The sequence below is a fragment of the Anarhichas minor genome, unplaced genomic scaffold (assembly GCF_050575085.1).
Source record: "Anarhichas minor isolate MPS153535 unplaced genomic scaffold, ASM5057508v1 ptg000067l, whole genome shotgun sequence".
Classification (NCBI taxonomy): Eukaryota; Metazoa; Chordata; class Actinopteri; order Perciformes; family Anarhichadidae; genus Anarhichas; species Anarhichas minor.
The window spans coordinates 1749679-1771377 of NW_027466513.1; the positions used below are offsets into that span (position 1 = coordinate 1749679).

The window sequence follows — 21699 nt, forward strand, 5'->3', positions numbered from 1 at the left end:
ACGGACAAATTGAATGAAACGCAATGAAATAAAGCAGCAGCTGACTGCAATAGGCAGCGCGTCCTCACCAGCTCTCAGGCTGGAGCTCTTCCTCCCATTATGAAGGGAACCTACTGCTGGCAGGAAACATTCTTCTCCTTGTTCGCAATAGCTCTTCCTGCCAAACCTCGTCCCTGAACTCTCCCGTCTCCAGGCTGGGAAAGAAGAGAGAGCGGAACAAAAATCACACACTTGTAGGACAGGAAACAATGTGAAGACCTTTAAGCGGGGCCCCGTTGTTTCCGACAGGCTTAGCTGGGACTCCGATGGCCCCGCTGCACAATGGGCATCACCACGGGTCCGCGGTGCTCCGACAATCAGTGACCCGACTAATGGTGCAACTCATCATTGTCACAGCCCACCTCTCTAGAACCCTATGTGAAACAGCACCAGCACTTAGCTTTGGATAGTGACGGTACTGAAACGGGTTTTCTCAAACCCGTTTCAGTACATTCCCGCTCGTTACCACTACTTCTGCAGAACTGGGAATAAAAAAATAATTTCACACAAATGAGTCAGTTAGTGGTGATGTGCAGACACCTCTGAAAGAGTCAGAGACACCAGGAAGCTACGTCTGTGGTGATGACATGCTAGCTCCCCCCGAAAGTGAATCCTTTTGAAACGTTAGTGTTGAGCCCTGAAAGCATCCAGTGAAACAAAAGCACTTCAGTCCAGTTCCGTTTCCCTCCCCGTCGTGTACTTAGCATTAGTTAGTTCTCACAGCCTCCAGGATTTAGTTTGACGAGTCAGCGTTACTCAGAACTGCTTACTCCGGCCTAATATTCGGAGCTATGGGATATGAACCCCAAAGCAGGAAGTGAAGCTCACTCTGGTTCCTTCGGATGAAGTTCAGGTTAAGTGCCCGACTTCAAACAGGTTTCTGGTTAACACTGAATAAATAGAGCCATCGCCATCATAAAACGTCCGGGTTAAATGTGTTTATGAAGTTCAGACGAGCTGCTGTTGTCGACTGCCTCACTTGACACAATCCCTCAATTTAATTAAATGGACACCAAGCGATTTGGAATCACGTGGCGTTGCCGTTCAAGACTTTTTTTTTTTTTTTTTTTTTTTTTTTACATATAAATAAAGCAATGTTGATTCTTTTAATGGTCCGTTTCTTCCTTACAAAAAAATAAAACCGAACCGATAAGAGTATCAATAATAGTACTAGTATGAATAAAATCCTAACGATACCCATCCCTATACTTGACGGATATTATTTTAATATTTGCAGTAGATCTCATGTTCCATAGACTCATTCAGACAATAGTCAGAACAAAGAAAACTTTGGTTAAAGGAGAAGAAGTCATGTTGCTATGGTCAGCAGACAGAAACAGAAACAGACCTGGAGTAAAGAAGGAGCTGGAGTCCCGGTCAGTGCACTGATGGTCCGATACTCCACCACACAGAGCTCTTCCATTTTGAGGTGATGGACTTAAAAAATAAGACAGAGACAGGCGGCATCAATACAGAGTCTGGAAAATACACAACATCTTTGAACAGAAATCAGCAGTGTTCAGTTTTCCTCTTAAATCCCTCAAAAAAATTATTCCCAATGCAAAAGTGGAAGAATAGTATTCTTAATGATGTATTGGTTTTAAGTCCTAAAAGAATAATATATAAAGAATACATGCTTATAAAGAGGTGGACGGGTAGAGTCAGATGGCCCCTGTGCACACAGTGTGTCCTCAGGTTGGATCGGATTGGGGTATTGATGCCACTGCATCAAACACCCCAACTGATTAGTGCAACTCATCACTCTCACACCCAGCACCCACACTGACCTTCCGGATGTGTTGGGAGACACTATGGTGCCTGCTGGGTTTGTGTTTACCTCGTGGTTCCATTTGTGATGGAGAGGCAGCTCCATCCAGCCTCATCTTGCTGCAGTGAGTGGACTTCATGACAGTTAGCAGCAACTCCTGCATGAGACAAAACCAAGCAAACCATTTCAAAGTCTGAACACACGACACCAACTAAATGCAAGTTCCCGATGTTTTCTTGTAACATAGCCCGCGGGACGTAAATGGGAGATCAGGAATAAAACCTAAATAAGTGTTCAACATGCACGTATACAGCTACATTGCTTTTATTTTGAAGGAGACTGCTGCCGTTTCTTCTCTCAATTCACATAGATGGTGAATAGTTAGTGAATGTGTGCGAGCAGCAGCGTCACTGCAATGTGTTGGTGAACTGAGTTTACAGAGATGCGAGTCAGCTGTTAACCCATTAAAAAATGTCAGCCTATGTTAAAGAAAGACTGACAGTGTAGAGTTTTTAGCAAAACATGGACTTGTAAGTATTTATTTACTGAAGTCAAAGGTAAGACTGTGCTTAGTTTGTGGAGAGCAGATCGCAGTGTTGATGGATTACAATCTGAATCTCCATTACGAGAGGAAACACACGGAGAAATACTAAAACGTGACTGACGCAGAGCGGCACGGACCTCTGAGTCTTTGCTAGCTAAGCTGCTAAGGCAACATGCTCAGAAGATGTTGGTTCTCTTTGGGTCGACCTCCATATGTGAACAAACATTCTCCGTGATTAAGTTTAACAATCCAGATCCAGATCCTCTCTCACTGACGATCACCTGTCCTTCACATCTCACCTCACACATTCAACCTGACTTCAGTCACTCATTCACTGAACTGACAAACAGAAAATGAGGTCATTGACTACAAACAATAGTGATTAAAGTACTACTTTTGCAGAAACATGTCAGTCAACCCTGTCAGTGTTTTACTATTATATATGGATATTAAATATGTATATTTGTTTGGATCTTTATTCCTGCTGTAGATGTTTTAGGTGGAGCTTATTTTAACTCCTTTGTCATTTTGGTAGTTTGGAAGGATTTGAAAAACCATATTGTGCAAAGCTACAATATTTCCCTCTGAGATGTAGTGGAGTGGAAGTACAAAGTTGAATAAAATAGAAATACTCAAATAAAGTACCATGAATTTGTACTTAAGTAAATATATTAGTTACATTCCACCACTGATCATATTTACTCTTACCACTCACAGCTTATCAAAACCATACAATTTACTTTTTATAAAGATTTACTTTTTAATAGAGCAGGACTGAGTTCAGTCTATTGGTCCGGCCCTCCACAACAGTCTGTTTCTCATGTGGCCACCCTGGTGTTTGTTAAAATCATATTTTTTGGCAAATTAAGCAATTTAATCTTACGCTAATTAAACAAACCCATAATATATAAAGAATACATGCTTATAAAGAGGTGGACGGGTTGAGTCAGATGGCCCCTGTGCACACAGTGTGTCCTCAGGTTGGATCGGATTGGGGTATTGATGCCACTGCATCAAACACCCCAACTGATTAGTGCAACTCATCACTCTCACACCCAGCACCCACGCTGACCTTCCGGATGTGTTGGGAGACACTATGGTGCCTGCTGGGTTTGTGTTTACCTCGTGGTTCCATTTGTGATGGAGAGGCAGCTCCATCCAGCCTCATCTTGCTGCAGTGTGTGGACTTCATGGCAGTTAGCAGCAACTCCTGCATGAGAGAAAACTAAGCAGGCTAGCGTTAGCCATGCACACAACGTGGTCAATTAGTTACACAACCAGTCTTAAAACTCAAACGTAAAGAGGTAAACTGGCCTTTGTGGACTATTGGCTACCAATAATTAGTTTTCGTCAACATTGCAAACAAACAGTAACGGCGGTTGGAACAAAAGCAAATATTACGTTAGCCGAGTTAGCGCAATGTTAGCTTAACAGTTAGCTAACGCTAGCTGGTGAGCTATAGTAGCGTCATACATTCGCTTCAGTTTCTCAAAAATGACACTTTCCTTCCTAAAAGTAAAACAGTCAAAACAAAAGCACCTCATATAAACGTACACAAAGCAGACGAGGTAAGTTATCTCGGTCCTTTCTTTCTTCTTCGTACATTTTGCTGGCGCAGTCTGTGTGATCCAACCGTTTTCTTCTCAATCAAATAAGTGCGTTTCGTAAAGCTCATCGCTGATTGGCTCAAACGCCGGAAAATGGGGGACGTTTATTGGACAGTGAAGCCTGTTTCCGGTTGAACCACCAATGACAAGCTGTATATCTGTCACATGCACACACTTGCTTCACTAGACCTCTGCGCAGTATTTTACGTACCAGTAATCATCCTGTAAATACACGTGTTGTTTTTTTTGATGATCAGTACAGATCCTATAAAATGCTTTTTGTACAATACACTCAATGTATGTTGTCTGCAATTAACTGCTTCATCCTCTTTCAGCATCGTGTCTCTTCTACCGCTGTATGAATGGCATCTCTTTTTTTTTTTTGTCTTTGTGCGTTTGTGAAGTCTGTCCTCTTTCCCGGTCATGGTGGTCCAGAATAGATTCACATTATTCACTCCAGACACGGCAACACTCTGCCTGATACTCCTTAACTTATCACATTTAATATTTACTTGATATTAAAAAGTTATGTACCCGACTTATTTTGTCATGTTATGACATTATTCTACTGAAACTATGCAACATTTTATACTGTAATTACTATTTTGTCTGTTTTCTTGAGAAGGGATCCCTCCTCTGTTGCTCTAAACTGGATGACTTGGCTTCATGCCTCCAAAACCCAGATTACATCTTTGCTACCATTGTTATTTCTGTAATTATCTGCAGAATCAGACCTCTATTTTCCTTTATTGCTAAATGTTGATTGTGTCTGATGAGGAAGGCATTTGTCTGTGTAAATAGATGAGTGAGCCAAATGTTTCATTGAAATGCAAATGCGATTTTATATTAAAAGATAGCAAAGGGATCATTCACTATATCACACAACACAGCTTGTTAGTACTGCCATGGAAATACATATACAGTCTTTTCATATTTACACATCAAGTGACAACCAAACAAAAATCATAAATACCTCTTTTTGTTAACTTTACAACAGCTATACGCAACCAGTATTTCATAAGATAAAAGAGCACTATTAAATAACTGGCATCTTCCCTATCATTTACAAGGCTTGGAAATACAGTGGTTAAAATAATCCAGCAAAAACAAATAAAAACCAAAATGTTCTTCTCCAGTGAGTAAAATTAGTCTAAAAACGGTCATGAAATCCCTTTGTACAAAAGACTATACAACTTAATCAACACAATATCTTCAACAGAAATGTTTGCTTGTATCCGCATGATAAAATCTGTACACTTTTAGCATTCCTGCAGCAGAGTTGGAGGGACTGTGAGCCGGGATGATTGGTTACTGGGTCGCTGTGATGCTCTGTGGGCCTACTGTCAACCAACCGTCAGAGACCGTAGTTAGTTATGTAGCTGCCAAGACCCTCTTTCATTGGCCTCAGTGCTTCGTCTAGCAGCAAATCAGCACGTCGCTGAGCTTGTAGCAGATACTTCAAAAATACATGGTTCTATAAAGTCTAACCGATATATTTGTCAATATAGCAATATAGTATTTCCTCGTACCATTTCTCAACAACAGACAGAATGGTACTCTAAAAGTTAAAGCAATGCATAATATCTTTACTCATATTAAATTCATTTTTCAGTACGTTGTCAGTGATACATTTCTAAACTATAACCCTCACTGTCTGATGGGGTCAGACATGCAGTGTTCCTAAGTTATGCATTTGTTGTGCTGAGCTGTGGCCGATACTGCAAGAGTTGATGGATCAAAACTCAAATTACAAAAAAAAAAAAAAAAAAAAAAGGTACAAATGTTCTCGTTTCCCTCTAGCAGTGTTTCGCCATGCAGATACTTTTGGTTGTATGCGCCAGGTTTTTGATAAATTCACCTCTGAAACTTCGCCCTACTCCAACACAATAGAGAGCCCAAATGACAGTGGAACTCTTGTGATTATGTTCCAGAATTAAGAAAATTTAATTAATTTGTAGTGACACAAATATCTAAAAATTCGAACCCGACAACATCATATTGTTGTTTATTGAATACTTACACTTGTACCAGCCTTTAAACTGTTGTCCGTGGTGTAAGAATGGACAGGGAGGGCCAAATGATGTATTCTGTAGGCAGCTAAGGCTACAGCCAATACAGTTGGAGAGGTGCCATTAGTAGAGAAGAGTTATTTATTAATTTATTAATGAATTGTTGTTAAAATCAAAAGAGTTTAAAAGTCTAATAGTAAGTGCTGTTGTAGATAATCTTTCATCTGGCTAGAAAACCTCAGGAACATGTTTGACATATTTTTAGAAAGACCGATCAGAGAAACACTCAATGAGAGATTGCACTGAGAGGGAAGATCCCCAAAAAACCCCTCCAGTGTTTTGGGGCATCAGAAATCCCAGAGACACATGTCTAACACCTGGGTAAATAAAACCAACACTATCTGCATGGCTGAATAGCCCTAGTGGTACATGTCTGAGAAAATACACTTTTCTGAGATTTGGGTGACCAAACCAGAGTTTTTTAAAAAATGTAACGAACATTTTAAAACCTCTGATAGAAAATAATTCTACAGCTGAAGGAGGAAAAATAACGCAATGTTTGGCACTTAGGGCTCTTACTTCATCATGGCTTCCTCTGCTCGGCCCGAGGATCAGCAATGGTTGAATTACAACTTTTAAAAAAAATGAACAAACGAAAAAAAAAGGGCTCCTTTAAGATTACTTTTGCAAAGGATGAATGCAGTTCTGCAACCAGATGAGAGCACCAGCTACAGTGCAGCCTTGCTGTTGGAGGCTGTAAAATAAGGAATCAGAAGCAGGGGGCGTCATCACTGAGGGCAAGTCAGGGAAGTCAAACGAAACTAACATCCCGTAATTAAGATACATTGCTATTGAAGTGTAAATGCTGAAAGAAGCATGGGGACTCTGAAGCCCCACCCTTTGGCACTGTCATAAATACAACTTGTGAATACCGGGTCCGGTTCTAACACAACACTCTTGCCGTTTTTTTCCCCCGAAAGTCAGCAAACCCACTCCACAAGTACAAAAAACGTTCATAAATAGAATTCATAAAGACATGAGTGGCATTAGAGAGCATCGCGGTTACGTCGTCCAGGTAGTACGTCGTTCTAGTGTCGTCCAAAAAAAAAGAGAAAAGTTCACAAAGAATAAAGGTGAAGTTGTACACAGAGAAGCGTTTGTCGCATTGAGAGTCTGCATCCTTTAAAAAGGCTCCAGATAACGCTCGTGTCTCTCTGTTCACTTCCTCCCCAGAGTCCTTTGCTTTCTTATTCCAGCATGCTCATTAGTTTATCAGTTTTGCCTGAAGGCAGTAGAACTGAGGGTACTGTTGGAGGACTGTACTGCATGTGTATGTGTGTATGTGTGTGTGTGTGTGTGTGTGTGTGTGCAGAAGTAGGACGGAGCCCCAGTTTCAGAGACAGGAGTTGTGTTTATGGAAACTTAGTTGTGTCTAACCAGATTCATTTGTACCGTTCCTACGAATGCAACTGTTGCTCTGTTTGTACCTTTTTATCTTTGTGTGTTTGTACCAGCTATAATTACAGGTGTGTGTGTGTGTGTGTGTGTGTGTGTGTGTGTGTGTGTGTGTATTAGGTAACGGAGGTTGAGACGAAGCGTGGAGGGCAGGGGGCGTCCCTCACACCTCGCTCTCGGTGGAGGGCTTGCGCGTGGAGACCCAGCCGGTGTCGGGGAGGCTGTGCTGGGCGTGGCGCTGAGGGGTGATGGCCGAGGGGGTCAGGGTGGTTATGGAGGAGCATTCGGACTCTTGGAGGAGCTGCTCCGTCTCGCCGTCGTCTAGCGAGGCGCTGCTGGCCTGCAGGGACACGGTGTCCGTGCGCATGCAGGTGTGCAGGCCGCCCCGGGACGGCTTGATCTGTTTGAGGTCGTCCCAGTAAAGCTCCTCGTTGGACAGCAGGCACACGCCCTCCACAATGCGGATCTTCTCCTTGGTGTAGCCTCCGTCCACTCCCCCCTGGACAACGAGAGACGAAGAGTTAGTCGGGGTGATGGCCGCTGTTTGAGCAGTTTAAAAAGGGATATCCACCTTCAGGTACTCATTAATATGTTAAACTTAACCCTTTCTAGGAGTCAATTGGTGATTAGTTTTTGTTTTCAGTCTATTCACTTTCAACGCGCCGTGTGACAGATGGCCTTGTTCTCCTATATTTCTTTAATACAGTCACATTTCTTTCTCTCTTTCACTCCCCCCCTTAAAGAATAATTAGAGGTTACATTTCTGCAACACAAACATCACCAACACTTTAAACAGTTCAACGTGTTAAAGGTGGATTTCCCTTCAAGGATTAATCAGCAACCAACTGCACAACACTCCAGAACAAGATGTCGCCTTCAAACTCAACCCATGCACAGCAAATTGTCTCCGTTTAGTAATGCTGCACTTTCCTCTGGAGTTAGTTTCTCATTTTCAGATTAAGGTGCCACAGCTATATAATTATCATTAGCAACTAGATTCACTGCCTTGCGGTTGTATGCCGCAGGGCAGTGATTCTAGTTGCTAATGATTCTGTCTTTTATGGAGCCTCCCAGCAAAAGCATTTAACATGCGAGTAAATAAACATCTTCTAATAATTCTAATCAGTTCATCCTTGAGTGCAATTGGACCTTATTGCCCAATTTGAAAAAAAATCCCTCCAGGATATTCCTGAGTTCACGAGAATGCATCGAACGGACAGACGAACAAATAACCTAAAACACAATGCCTCAGACCACAGCTGACACTAAGATGTAAACCTAACCTGGAGTCAAATGTACTGGATCGCTTTATGGCACAAAAACAAGGAGATGGTGTTATTTTTCCAGCGCAGATGGAGTCAAGCTACAGTGTGTGTATATATAACACCCGCGGACAAATCATTCTATGTCTGTTGTTAGCAAGAATAATTTGAACAGTGTCTCTTCATCTTCAGCATGGAAAGAAACACAGTGGGCGTGGCACCCCTGTTGAAGCAGAGGCAAAACGACCCAAAGCAGTAAGCTTGCTCGGAACTGAACCGAACCGCTTTTTACAAACAGCCTTCAAGCAGCCCAGCCATAACGTGTCCAGTATTTCAGAGGAGTCTTTCCAACAGCTGGTGTGATGGGTTGCAATAAGCAGGGCATTGGAAATGGACTCGGCCTTATACGCATAAAAACAAAAAGCAGACATCCTTTAGGTATTCTCTCTCTTTTGACGAATCTTACCTGGGAACTAACTGGACTTATGGGAAATGTAGTGCTTAGTTTAAGAAACGCTATTTGTAGCACATTTGACAAATGTATCCGCACACTTGGATTTCTTGCCTTCGACAAAGAAACCTGCCGTGCTACTGATCACAGAGCTCTGATGCTGCACCGACGAGATAAATTGTTATTTTGGACAGCAGGGTGCATGCAGTGAAAGACAGAAGAAGTGAGGGGAAAACAAAGAAGCAACAGAGGACGCCACTCCTTCATGCTGTGTAACTACCTCTCCGCGGGACAAGTGGGTCAAAAGATAAAGGGAGAGAGGGAGTTGTAGGGATGAGAGTGCTGTAGGGAGGAGAGAGAGAGAGGAGGGGGGAGAAAAGGTGAGCGCTGCCGTCGGTAACCTGCTCGTGTCACATGTTGCAATATTACAACACAATCAATCAGACAAACAGTAACGTCATTTGTCTCTGTGGTTACCCACCGTACGCCTCCATAGTCTGGGACCATCCTATGGAATTAACATGGATTCACCTTCAATCCATTCATATATTAAACAAAAGAGAAAACATCTGTCGTTTTCACTTCCAGGCTGTTCGTTACCTCTTTCTTATATCGAAGCTGGTTGTATATTGGAGGCTTTTGCGACGCCTCAATCTTGACCTCTTGTGTGGACGTCCGATACGAGGGGTTACTGTAGGTCAGGTTGCTCACCCCCGGGTCAGCGAACTTCGACTTTTTATGTCTGTCGTTGAACAACAGGAAGAAAACAGCACATGGCTTGATAAATCAAACTGTCCACTGTAACATTTCTATTTACAATCAACACTTGAAATGACGAAGTAGTACAAACTGTAAACCACACTTTGGTGTTTCATTTTCACCTCTTTACTTAAGATTTCATACAAAATGTACCAAAACACTGGCAATGAGGAAGATCTTGCGTAGATAATAACAAGAATAAATGTATTTTTTTAATTAAATCATACCCTCTCTAAACTAAAAAGGAGACTGACCTGTAAATGATCAAAGCAGCAATGAGGATCAGAATAGCCAGGATGATCAGAACTCCGCCAATCACGTAGCTGATGTGAAGTCCTTCCCCTGCAACAGATGGCACAGATGTTACAGACGGGAGTGTTCACAGAGAAAATCCAGTGGCTTTGCTTAAAAGATCAGAGTTGTTTGCTGATTTACCCAATTTCAATTTCATCTCAGTACAGAAATAGTTGTGATGGTGTTTATCCTAGCTTATCTGGCATTTATGTTCCTGTATTTACAAACTGTCAGGGTTCACGTCATCAGAAACTCAAAACTGAATGAACTACGTCCTCAAACTGAGTGACAGTTATATGACTGCAGAGTTGGCCCTGTGAGGGTTAAACATACTGTGCTTTTTGTAAAGCACTATAAACTTACCATATTGATTTATTTGTTGTTGTTTTGATTTAGTTGTATTTGTTTGCTCTTTGTAATTGTGTTTTTTGTTAAGGTGCCATATGAATTAAATACGTTTTATTATATCATTATTACATCACTTCATCTGCATTTAATAATGCTTTGATGACAGACTCTGGCATCCATATTTGTTTTTCAGGCACGTCTGTATTATTTGAGCCAAGTCAATCACAGGTTTTCAGAAAAGAAAAAAAGAAAAACACAGTTTGCCAGTTGTAATTGCCTGGCGGTCGATTGAAATGATATTAATAACTTGGAAACTGGTAATTACTTAAACTCCCACATGACATAACTGTGGCATTAGCAATGCTAGACTGGAAGAAGGGGGAAACTTGAGTGAATTTCCAAAATGTCAGACCTGAATGTCAGAGTGTCCCTTTAAGACGACATGCAGTGTGCAAACTGAAGAGGAGAGAAGTGTCTCGTGTACTGACCGTGAGGAGCCGTCACCACGTTGCTCAAGCAGCCTTCTACGTTTAGGTTCTTGTCAGTGCAGCTGTGAAAACAAGACAGAAAGCTTGAGAAAGGTACTCTGCTCTAAATATCCTAATGTCAGCTGTAAAAGCCTCTGTCCTATTCCTGCTGGTTGAAAATCTCATGGTGTGTTCTGTTAAAGATGAACAATTGCATAACACTCACTGGAGTGTTTTCAGTGGGATAAAAGGCTTCAGAGCACTCAAGATTTTTTTGAGCAAGGACAAGCAACTTCATATCTCCAATTATTGCTATTTCTTAAGAAGAAGTCCTTCAAATTAGATGAACAAAGTCTAAAAGAAGTACTCAAAACAGAAAATCCGGCAGCATCTTCTGTGGACAACATGCTGCTATTTGAATCATGCTTTAAAGAAATGAGGGAACATGTGGGATAACGTGAAAGTAATTTGAGATATGTTCACAGGGTTGAGTTATCAATTACATTTTGTATCACAAATAACTTCAAAAAGAAGTTTTCCTGGTAAAAATGTACCAGCAGACATACTTGACCGGTGAGGATCCTCCGAGCGGAGTGTCTGTTGGAGCTTTGGGGATCTTGTTGGGGACAGGAGTGCTGCTGGTCCCTCTGGCAGGAGAGGTGGGGATGTAACCTGCAACTGATGAACACATGCAGATCACAACCTGAGTGTGCAACGGTTTTGTAAATGTATTTTATAACTGGCACTAGGATAAATACGGAAGTCCTGAGAGGCAAGTGAGAAATTATTTCTTCCGGTGATCCATTTTCTAAATTTCCAACATTTAGGACTTCCGAACCGGTGAAAATCAGTTCTTTAATCTTTTGTTTCTCGTAATTACAACAAACCCTTTAATAAAAATAATCCTGACAAAAATAATAAGAAAAAACAAAAACGAAATTGCAATTTCTTTTCACAGAATACTTTTTTAAATTAACTTTGAAAAATGATGCTGTAAAAACCTCTTTGTCACTTGTTCTAAAGTCATAAACGCAGGAGAGAAAACACTGTAGGTCAGGCTTACAGAATGGATCATCAGATTTCTTTTTCCTCACTTGCTTCCTCAGATAATTCTACTATGAAAAGTTCTGATGGGCCAAGAGATTCAGCTAAAACATGCAAACGCGTTGGTAAGGTTCATTTTGGTGAAACATTAAGAAGTCAGCAGATAGAACAGCCACACAGCACAACCACAGTGGTCACTCACTGGTGGAGCAGGGTCGCCCATCCGGTTCATCGGGGCAGGCGCACACAAAACTGTTGGTCTTAGCGAAGCAGAGGTGAGTGCAGCCGCCATTATTTACCCCACAGAGATTGGTACCTGAATGAGAGGAGAGGGGACGTTCACAACGTTTTTACACAAGGAGACAACTGATTTTCAACATATAATATTCAGTATAGGTCATACTGCCAGACCGATCATTTCACCACGAAGCACTGAGTGACTGAATATTAGCCTGAACATATTTCAAGCTCATACATCCGAATCAGCCTCTGCTGCTGCAGCACTTTACCACCCGAACACTTACAGATAAACATGGCCTTTGGCGTCTCCCAAGTCAAGCTGGAGGTGTGAGGAGAAAAGCGTCCTTACCTGTCTGTCTGTGAGGCGACACCACTATAATGTCCATGAGGCCCTCCACGCTGGCCAGCACGGTTTCCTTGTTACGGCCGGTGTGCTTGTCCACCCGCTGGATGGACTTAGTCTGCCAGTCCGTCCAGTAGATCCAGCGGTCTTGCTGCGAGAGTCGGGAGAAAGGGGTTAGAGGGGAAGACACCGGCTTCAACTGGGGAAACGAGGGAGAAGAAGAGAGGAGAGGAAAAACACAGACAAGGAGAAGGGGGATGGGAGGAAGAAAAGGGGAGGGAGAGAAGAGGAAGAAAAATGAGGGTCAGAGTGGAAGAGAAGTAGGAGAAATGGTTAAGTCGAATGGGTTCAGCATGAGTTGGAGGACGGAGAGACGACCAGTGGGGAGGGTCACACGGTGAGCCGATGACTGAGATAGAGCAGGTGAGTGGAGGAGGCAGCCAGGAGGAGGGTCCAGCCCAGTGATTGACAGCTGAGGGTGAGGAGGGGTAGAGGAGGGGGTACCTGCGTGAGGGCGAACGGGTGGGACACCGGGCTGACGAGGATCTGGCGCAGTTTCCCGTTCAGGTCCGAACTCTCGATCCGGTCCAAGTGCGCGTCCACCCAGAAGATCCTGCAGAGTCATAAACACACTTCTGTCTGTAAATACACTGTGCATGCCGTCTGACTGACACTGTAAAAACAAGAGTTTAATAACACTGTGAGATTGTAACATATATAAACTATATTCAGTTGTTATACAATAATAGTCAGTTGTATAATCTTCATGAGTCTCTACTTGTCTTGTGGATCTACTTTCTGACACTGCGGTGGCCTGATTTCCCCACGGGGATAATTGGAATCATGAAGCATTTAATTTCCTTCCACAGACATGCTTCTCCCTCTCTGACCTTCTTGTGTCGTAGTCCAGCGTGAGACCGTTGGGCCAGCCCAGGTCGGTGTTGATCAGAACCTTTCGGTCCGAGCCGTCCAGGTGAGATCGCTCGATCTTTGCAATGTGACCCCAGTCGGTCCAGAACAGGTACCTGCAGAGACGAGGCGAACAAAGTTGAAAATTCCAAACTAAAACAAATGACTCCACGCGATGTTTTGCCTTCTTTCTGCTGATACCTCGCTTTAAGTCGTTTATTAACAGCTCCAAAAAAAAGAGAAAGTTGCTCAAGAAATTTCTTTCAACAAGCTCAAAACCCAAATTTCTATTTGAGGGTGGAGCCCAGTCCCCTGTCTTACCCTTTGCTCGGGAACACTGCGATGGCTCGGGGTTCATCCAAGCTGTTGTTGACCAGGACTTTGCGGCACGTTCCATCCAGGCGGGCCACCTCGATGGTGTTGCGCCCCGTGTCGGTCCAGTACATGTTCCTGGCCACCCAGTCGACCGCCAGCCCATCTGTGGTCTTCAGGCCCTGGCTGATCACCGTCTCCATGCCACTGCCGTCTAGGTTTGAGCGCCTACAGATCAAAGTAAAGGGTGGACATTGTGGACATGGGGCGATCATCATATCAATTCTCAAAGTCTACAAAATAAAAAAAATCACAATTTATTATTGATAACTGACTGTTTGATTAATACACATTATAAAATCGTGATTAATGTAATCAAAGCTAAAACATAAAGGGCATTGGAGTTTGCATGTAGACATCAATTGCGCTCGCACCGTATGACATCCAGGGTGACGTCGGTGTAGTAAAGCTTTCCGTCCACGCTGTCGTAATCCAGCGAGATGACGTTGTGCAGCTCGGGCACCGGCACGTGCACGTCGGTGTGGTCGTTGGTGTCGAGGGAGATCCTGCGCACGCTGACGCGGTTGGAGAAGAGCAGGTACGACTCCGGGGAGTCGTCACACGACCTGCCGTCCCCCTTGAGCAGGATGCCGGTGGGACAGGCACAGGATGTGTCGTTGGGACGGGGCAGGCACAGGTGGGTGCAGCCCCCGTTACTCCGGCCGCACTTGTTGAAACCTGAAGAGGCCAGAGACAAAAGGAATGACGCAAAGAGACACAGGAGGACTTAAAATAAAACAATACTTTGCAACACGAGAATCTGTCCGCACTCAAAGCGGATTTTTGTTTACACAGAGATGTCTTACTGTTTCTTGGCAACATATAATTACTTGTCAATCACCTAGAGAGATATTCATAATATAATCAGCTATATTTAGGATTATCGAGTAAGGATGAGACTGCCGAAATCTACAAACAAACAAAATAAACTGTGTAGAGAAGGTCATGAGATATTGACAAGTGGATGGAAATGGATGAAATGAGCAGTATAAATAGATGGAAGCAGGTTTAGTTCATATATTTATTAGCAGCAGTCACACAGCAGACAGTTAACTAGGAGTGACCCCGAATAGTCGACTAAGATTCGATCTAAGGAGCCTGATTCAGCAGCCAATCTCACAGTAGAATTGTCGCAGTGGCAGAAAAATGATGGAAACAGGATCATTCCAGTCGAGCTATATGGGGGTGCTGAATGTCTGATTTTACATAGTATTGCTTGTTTTCTCCAAATAAATCATGATATGTAGCCTATTTCGGTTTGGTAGGTTTTAAATATCGGCCTATTAATATTACTGTTAAGTCACCATGCATGCTTTATCCACATTTGCCGGACCATCGGAGCAGCATCTTGGCTATAGCCTCAGAAATTCTAGGTAACAACGTGACTCACCCAGTGGCCTCTCCCTGTCCACAGCCTGGATGTCCATCAAGCCCGGCAGGTTGGCTCGCACCGTGATGGTGTTGGTCCCGGTTTTCTTGTCAGCTCGCTGGATGCTGCGGCTCTGCCAGTCAGTCCAGTAGATGTGGGACCCCAGCAGGGTCAAGCCGTACGGGTGCTGGACCGGAGACACCAGGGTGCGGCGATTCTGCCCGTTCAGGTCGGCCGCCTCGATGCGCTGGAAAAGGACCAAGAGAGATTTAAGGGATTACCACCATGACTCCATAATGTCTGATGCCTTCGTGAGGTTTAAATCCACGCGAGTGTCACCGGGAGTCACAGCTGACCTCAGTGTGAGCGTCGGCCCACAGCAGCTGCGAGCCGGCCATGTCGATGGCCAGGCCGTTGGGCCAGCCCAGGTTGTTGCTGATGAGGACCGCGCGGTCTGTACCATCCATCGCCGAGCGCTCCAGCTTAGCGTGCTCTCCCCAGTCTGACCAGAACATGTAACTAGAGCGGAGAGAGAGCAACACGGAGGTCAAAAGGTGTCAAAAGTGTGAGGAGACTGAAAGTAGGATATAAACTCTTCGCTGAAGTAAAATTCACACCGTGAGATCTAGTTTCATCTTTGACAGTGTAATCTGAGGTTTTGAACCCAATGCTCTGAAAATGTAAAAAAAGCCGTCACGCTATCGCAGCCTCACCCCATCTCGTTGTAGAGGGCGATGGCTCGAGGGCTGTCCAGGTTTTGCCAGACGAGAACTTTCCTCATGGATCCGTCCAGGTTGGCCACCTCGATGCGGTTGGTGCCCGTGTCCGTCCAGTAGATCTTCCTGCCGACAGCATCCACCGCCAGGCCGTCCGTCGTCACCAACCCTGCAGAGAGAGAGAGAGACACATAGAGAGAGGCGGAGATGGAGTCGTGACGCTCTGACAGGGTGGAGCTAATCAGCATCGAGCTTGTGAGCCATCCTCCTCACCTGTAGCTACGATGTCTTCTTGCGCTTTTCCGTCTATGTCGGATCTGCTGATTTTCTTCAGCGTACTGTCGGACCAATACACTTTTCCTGCAGGAGGCGCCACATACATATGTAAGGACTCCATTTCTGCATCACTTTTCTTTTTTAAAAAGAGGCGTTACAAAACTCTGAGAAGAAACACAAACCTTCTTTCGGGTCGACCCCGATGGCGATGGTGTTTTTCATGGAGCTATTGACGGCCAGAACCACATCGGCGTAGTAAGGGATGTCCAAAGAAACCATCCTGATGTCTGTCCTCCGTGCAAAGATGAGGAAGCTTCTCATCCCTGCACACAGACACACACACACACACACACACATCAAAGCGGATTCCAGTCACAATACAAAAGGAGCCGACATGCTTTTATCTTCCTGAGAGAAGTTTTTGACATTAATCCTTTGAACTCAGTTTTCTATTATAAGCCTTGTAAAATATGTTTTCTAAGGATTTTGTCATTGCTGTTGTTTTCCTTTTCTTTGTATTTCATTTTAAGATTTAAAGAATGATAATGGAGGTGAACAAGTAAAAGCAGATCTGGGATTTTGTAGCTTATATTTTATGTATTTTGGTTAATCGGCACCATAAAAATCATTTGCATTAGCAACAAGTAGTTACCGTTTGTACCACAAACATGGGTGTACAATAAAACAAAAACTGGATTATTTTCGTACCAGGTGTGCAGGTCTTTCCATCTGTCTGCATGTTGATCCCGGTGGGACAGGCACAGCTGGAGGCTTTGGGAGCAGGAGCCAGGAGACAGAGGTGGCTGCAGCCTCCATTATTCACCGCGCACGGGTTATGTACTACAGAGGGAGACACACAAAACAACTCTGCTCAGCCACCGTCCTGCTTTTTTGGTTAGCTAAGAGGCAAGGGATGGAAACAGGGAATAAGAGAAACGGGGGCAAACAAAACAGAAACACACAGTTTCCCTTAAGGGAACATGGGAAAGCCCCGCACATCAGCGAGATCAGTGAGGTTTTCACTTTGGAATGAGCCCCCCGAGGCTCTCTGCCCTCTCGGCCAGTGATCTGGGTTCAGTTTACCTGTAATCCTCTCTGAGCTCTGAGAAAAGGCAGCAACAATCCGTAAAGTAGAAAGTGACGGGAGAGGGTTTTTTTGTCTTTGTAACAAGAGACTACACAAGTCCAACAGGAGACGTCAAGTGTACTGACACATTCCCCAATTGCAGATTTTATAATCTCTGTACTGCAGGACATTGGATTTGAAATTAGATCCTCAAATTACAGCTGAAAGACTGCACTTAAACCCCACAGTCTCGGTTTCACTCATTTAAGATCGAAAGTGTTGCAGCACCGAGACAGAACAATGAAAAACGTGTCTCTGTTCCACTACTTGCTGACTGCACTGTACATGTGGATGCACACAGACCTGTCTCTCGGTGTCGGTGGAACATGTGAATGTCCATGAGGTTCTCCAGGTTTTCGGCGAGCGTGCGTCGTCCCAAGCCGGTGAGCTTGTCGGCGCTCTGGATGCTCTTTAACTGCCAGTCTGTCCAGTACAGCTTGTCCTCGTGTACAGTCAGGCCAAAGGGGTGAGGCAGCTGGCTGCCAATCAGAACCTGGAAGCAAAAACAGTAGCGGAAGTCTAGGTTTATTGCAAATGAACAGAAAAGCTCAAAAGCAAATCAAGCAACCAAGGATGAGCAATTCCTCAAATTGCTGCAATCAAAATACATCAAATGTTATGCTATTTAAATGTTAACGTAAAATAATTAGTCAAACAAATCAGCATGAAGACATGAGTTAAAAAATTGAATGCATGACGTCATAAAAACACACTTTACCTGTCGGTCGGAACCATCAAAGTTGCCAAATTCGATAGTCTTCATGCCAGCGTCGGCCCAGTACAGGCGCTTGGTCTCGTAGTCGATGGCGAGCCCGTTGGGCCACGTCAGGTTAGATGAGATGATGACGATCCGACTGGAGGCGTCCATTCCTGCGCGCTCGATCTTTGGGTTGGCCCCCCAGTCGGTCCAGTACATGAAACTATAAAGTCATAATAAAACAAATGAGGAATAATGAGAGTGCAATGTGAAATCCAGTCTTCATGTGTTTCAACATTTTTGATCATCTCACCCTCCGATCGGGTCAACGACGATGTCCCGGGGCCGGTCCAGGTTCTCCCATATCAGGACAGTCCGCATGCTCCCGTCGGCATTAGAAACCTCGATACGATCCGTACCTGAGAAACCCGGGACATGACATGAACGGTTGAAATCCAAGAGCGCACGCTGTGGTGCAGGTGATTGCGTCAGGAATATGATCGTATGTGACAATATGTGAAACGAGGCTGCGTACCAGCATCGGTCCAGTAGAGCTTGTTAGTCAGCCAGTCAATCGCCAAACCTGCGGGGCTTTCCAGACTGGTGTCCACCACCACCTGGAGAGACAGGGACAACAGAGATAAAAACTCCAGCCAGTAGCAGTTCTCAACCTACATTATCCTCTACAGAGCACCAATTGTTGTTCCACTTTCACACCAGCCCCAGTAGATGGCAGTATTCCATAAACTTAAATGCTGCTGTTGATGAGATGGTGAGAAATGATGGGATTTCTGCGTCCGGTTCGGTCAGACTGTGGGTGTCACTGACCTCCTGCTTGGTGCCGTTCCACAGCGCCCTGTTGATGGAGTCGGTGGTGACGTCCGTCCAGTAGATGTAGCCGTCTTTGGCGTCCCAGTCCAGCGCCACGGCATTGCGCACGTCGGCCAGAGGGATGACATCATCGGACATGTCCTCTGTGTCGAAGCTGACTCGTCGGATGTCCGTCCTTCGGGCAAAAAGCAGGAACTTGTCAAGACCTGATTAAAGACCAAAGGTCTTCTGTCAGTCTTCTAGGTTTAACAGTGGGGTCAACAGTGAACACAGCAAAAACAGCACTGACACACAGACAACTAGCAACCAAACTGACTGATTAATATCATAAATCATAACCCCTTTCTCTAACATGATTAAGTATAATAAATATGTTTTTATTACTACAGGCTGTGTAAATGTCTCAGGGTAGTGAAACAACTAAAGAATACTTTAGCACTGGACCCTAACATGTCATTTCACTTATTTAATCCCACTTTAGTGGATGTCTTGTTATCCTTATCATACAGTACAACCTTGACAATGACACTTTCTGACTGACTTACTGACACTGACTGTTAAATCAGTATAACAATCTTTAATTTCACTACTGCTGAGGATTTGTCTTTAAACTTCAAACTTTTTGATTATTAATGCGCCAATGAAAGTTGGCAGAAGACCAGAGATGACAGTTTAAAAAAACTATTCCAGATTCCAATTCATAAAAACTAATAAATTGTAAAATGTAATTTGCTTAATTAAATTATGGTTGTTGGCATTAATTGTTTCATAAATAAATATATAAATATGTCACATCCACTCAATTATAATGATGCAGATGTTGAGGGACTCACCGCTGGCACAGTTGGAGTGGTCCACCTTCTTGAAGCCGGTGGGACAGGCGCAGGTGTGTGTCTTGTTGCTGGGGAGACATAGGTGGCTGCAGCCTCCGTTGTTGGTGCCACAGCGGTTCCTGCCACCTACAGGTGAGGCAGAGACACACACAGCTCAGTACATGATGCTCTATGTGGTTGGAAACTTTTTGAAGAGGCTATTTTATTTATAATTGGATTATTAGATTACTAAAATCACTACTTCTTCAAAATAAAGCAAAAATGCTTTAATTTGAGGAAGTAGTGATTTTTGTCTTTACAAAAAGCGATACCCATTTCACACATGGCCAATTTCTCGAATTAATATTGTGAGGAATGTCTTATAATAAGTGACAGGAATCTGCAACACTACAAAAATAAAATGCATGCATGGAAAAATCCTGTTGGCTCTTTGTTGAGAATAACCAGTGTGGTGCTGACTTCCTGGGCTACAAAAACACGTCATCCCTGTAGCAGTCTGGTTGGATCTGGCTGATGCTATGCTGCCATTGGCCAGTCTGGGTTCGAGAGGCGGGACTTAGTAAAGGGTCAGTTGCTCTTTTTGAGAAAAACATACCAACTGTTTCTTTAAAATGAAGATGCAAGTAAGGAAGCAACTCTGTGACATTTTCCATTATTGCGTCTTGATCTTCTCATCTAACTCTTGGCAAGCAAGCAAAAAAAGGCCCATTTCCCAAAATGCCACACATTTGTATCATCATTTTCTCTATTCTAAAAATTATAATGAACAGCACATGGACAGCAGAGCTTTTGTCTTCTGTTCCCCTAAATGTCACAGCGTGCCTCTGGATTTCACTCGAGTTCTGAAGCAGCTTTGCTATGTTTAATTGATGCGGAGCTTAGATCTTTTCCACTCACACGCGACCTCACATGACTCACTGAATCTACACCAAAACAGCAGGAACAGTGCCCGACTTCCCCCCGCCAACACAGACGAATATTAGTGTCCGACCGTTAAACTATTCTACCAGCGTGATAACCAAAACGTTCCCCTTGGCCAGAACTCAAGTTCAACATGGTGTGTTAGCAAAGAACACAAGAAGTCTTTGCTACCATGCTGATAGAAAAAATGCCTCAACCGGCCAGTTCACCACAGGGTCTAACACAAGTGCAGCAAATCATTCCATCATCTCTGGATCTAGGGATAAAGCCTCCACTTCTGTGTGCACTGATACCCTTAAAGAAGGTTGCCATTTTCCACGTCCGTCCTCATCCGGCTCATCTTCCACCCTCTAATGAGGGTTGAGTTTGTGTTTGATGTTTTTGTTGTTCAGCATTCTGTTCTCCCGCCTGCTGCATGACTACATGTTCTACTGCCGACGGCTGCGAACTCGGATGTTTTCATAAAAATAGATCCATTGTTCTCACTCACAACTTGCTTAAAAAAAAACACACCCACAAACACAAACACACAAACACACTGACAGATCTGAAGAGATGTGGGTGAACGAGTGACCACATAAGGAGCCCATAAGCCTCATGAATGGAGAACACCGGTTTTCTTTTGCTTTCAACTCCAGCTGAAGTTATGTACAGTATATTATCTCCACAGAGCTCTTTGTCCACACTGTGTGGCATGTTATTGTCAATGCTTTTAATGAAACTTTAAAAAAAGAGCACAGACATCAAAGTCCAGTCGTCTGAACCTCTAACATTACTACGTCACTTAATGTGACATCAATCAGCTTTTTCCGAGAAAGACTTTTGACTGTTGCACAGAACATAACTTCTTCTTTGTTCCCGTTAGCGGTCGCCACGGCAGATCATCGATTTACGTCTTGTTGGCAAGCCGGGCCTCAACCGATCCGGGGTGGAAATCTGATGTTATGATCTGCATTTTTTGATTTGGCATAGGTTTTTACGCTGGATGCCCTTCCTGACACAACCCATTCACAGTGTGG

The 21699-nt window shown here is 43.8% G+C and overlaps 1 protein-coding gene and 2 non-coding genes across 3 annotated transcripts in view; all 3 read right to left on the bottom strand.

Moving 5' to 3' along the window:
• Window positions 1–1694: 1694 nt before the first annotated feature.
• Window positions 1695–1808, bottom strand: LOC142934319 (small nucleolar RNA SNORD67). Its single transcript, XR_012947716.1, has one exon. It is a non-coding gene; the product is annotated as a small nucleolar RNA SNORD67 (small nucleolar RNA).
• Window positions 1809–3291: 1483 nt separating this feature from the next.
• LOC142934318 (small nucleolar RNA SNORD67) lies at window positions 3292–3405 on the bottom strand. The gene has a single exon (XR_012947715.1). It is a non-coding gene; the product is annotated as a small nucleolar RNA SNORD67 (small nucleolar RNA).
• A 4180-nt stretch (window positions 3406–7585) lies between these two features.
• lrp4 (low density lipoprotein receptor-related protein 4) overlaps window positions 7586–21699 on the bottom strand; it is a 99573-nt gene continuing 85459 nt past the window's right edge. The window contains exons 16-38 of the mRNA XM_076078619.1: window positions 19760–19885; window positions 18924–19132; window positions 18631–18712; window positions 18409–18514; window positions 18117–18318; window positions 17702–17891; window positions 16981–17112; window positions 16455–16595; window positions 16270–16356; window positions 15994–16165; window positions 15637–15799; window positions 15302–15527; window positions 14286–14589; window positions 13861–14079; window positions 13521–13655; window positions 13135–13243; window positions 12637–12829; window positions 12250–12363; window positions 11570–11681; window positions 11025–11086; window positions 10149–10236; window positions 9736–9877; window positions 7586–7921 (exon numbers count right to left, since the gene is read on the bottom strand). Coding sequence (XP_075934734.1) covers window positions 7586–7921; window positions 9736–9877; window positions 10149–10236; window positions 11025–11086; window positions 11570–11681; window positions 12250–12363; window positions 12637–12829; window positions 13135–13243; window positions 13521–13655; window positions 13861–14079; window positions 14286–14589; window positions 15302–15527; window positions 15637–15799; window positions 15994–16165; window positions 16270–16356; window positions 16455–16595; window positions 16981–17112; window positions 17702–17891; window positions 18117–18318; window positions 18409–18514; window positions 18631–18712; window positions 18924–19132; window positions 19760–19885 — 3650 coding nt within the window. The remainder of the gene's footprint in view (window positions 7922–9735; window positions 9878–10148; window positions 10237–11024; window positions 11087–11569; window positions 11682–12249; window positions 12364–12636; window positions 12830–13134; window positions 13244–13520; window positions 13656–13860; window positions 14080–14285; window positions 14590–15301; window positions 15528–15636; window positions 15800–15993; window positions 16166–16269; window positions 16357–16454; window positions 16596–16980; window positions 17113–17701; window positions 17892–18116; window positions 18319–18408; window positions 18515–18630; window positions 18713–18923; window positions 19133–19759; window positions 19886–21699) is intronic.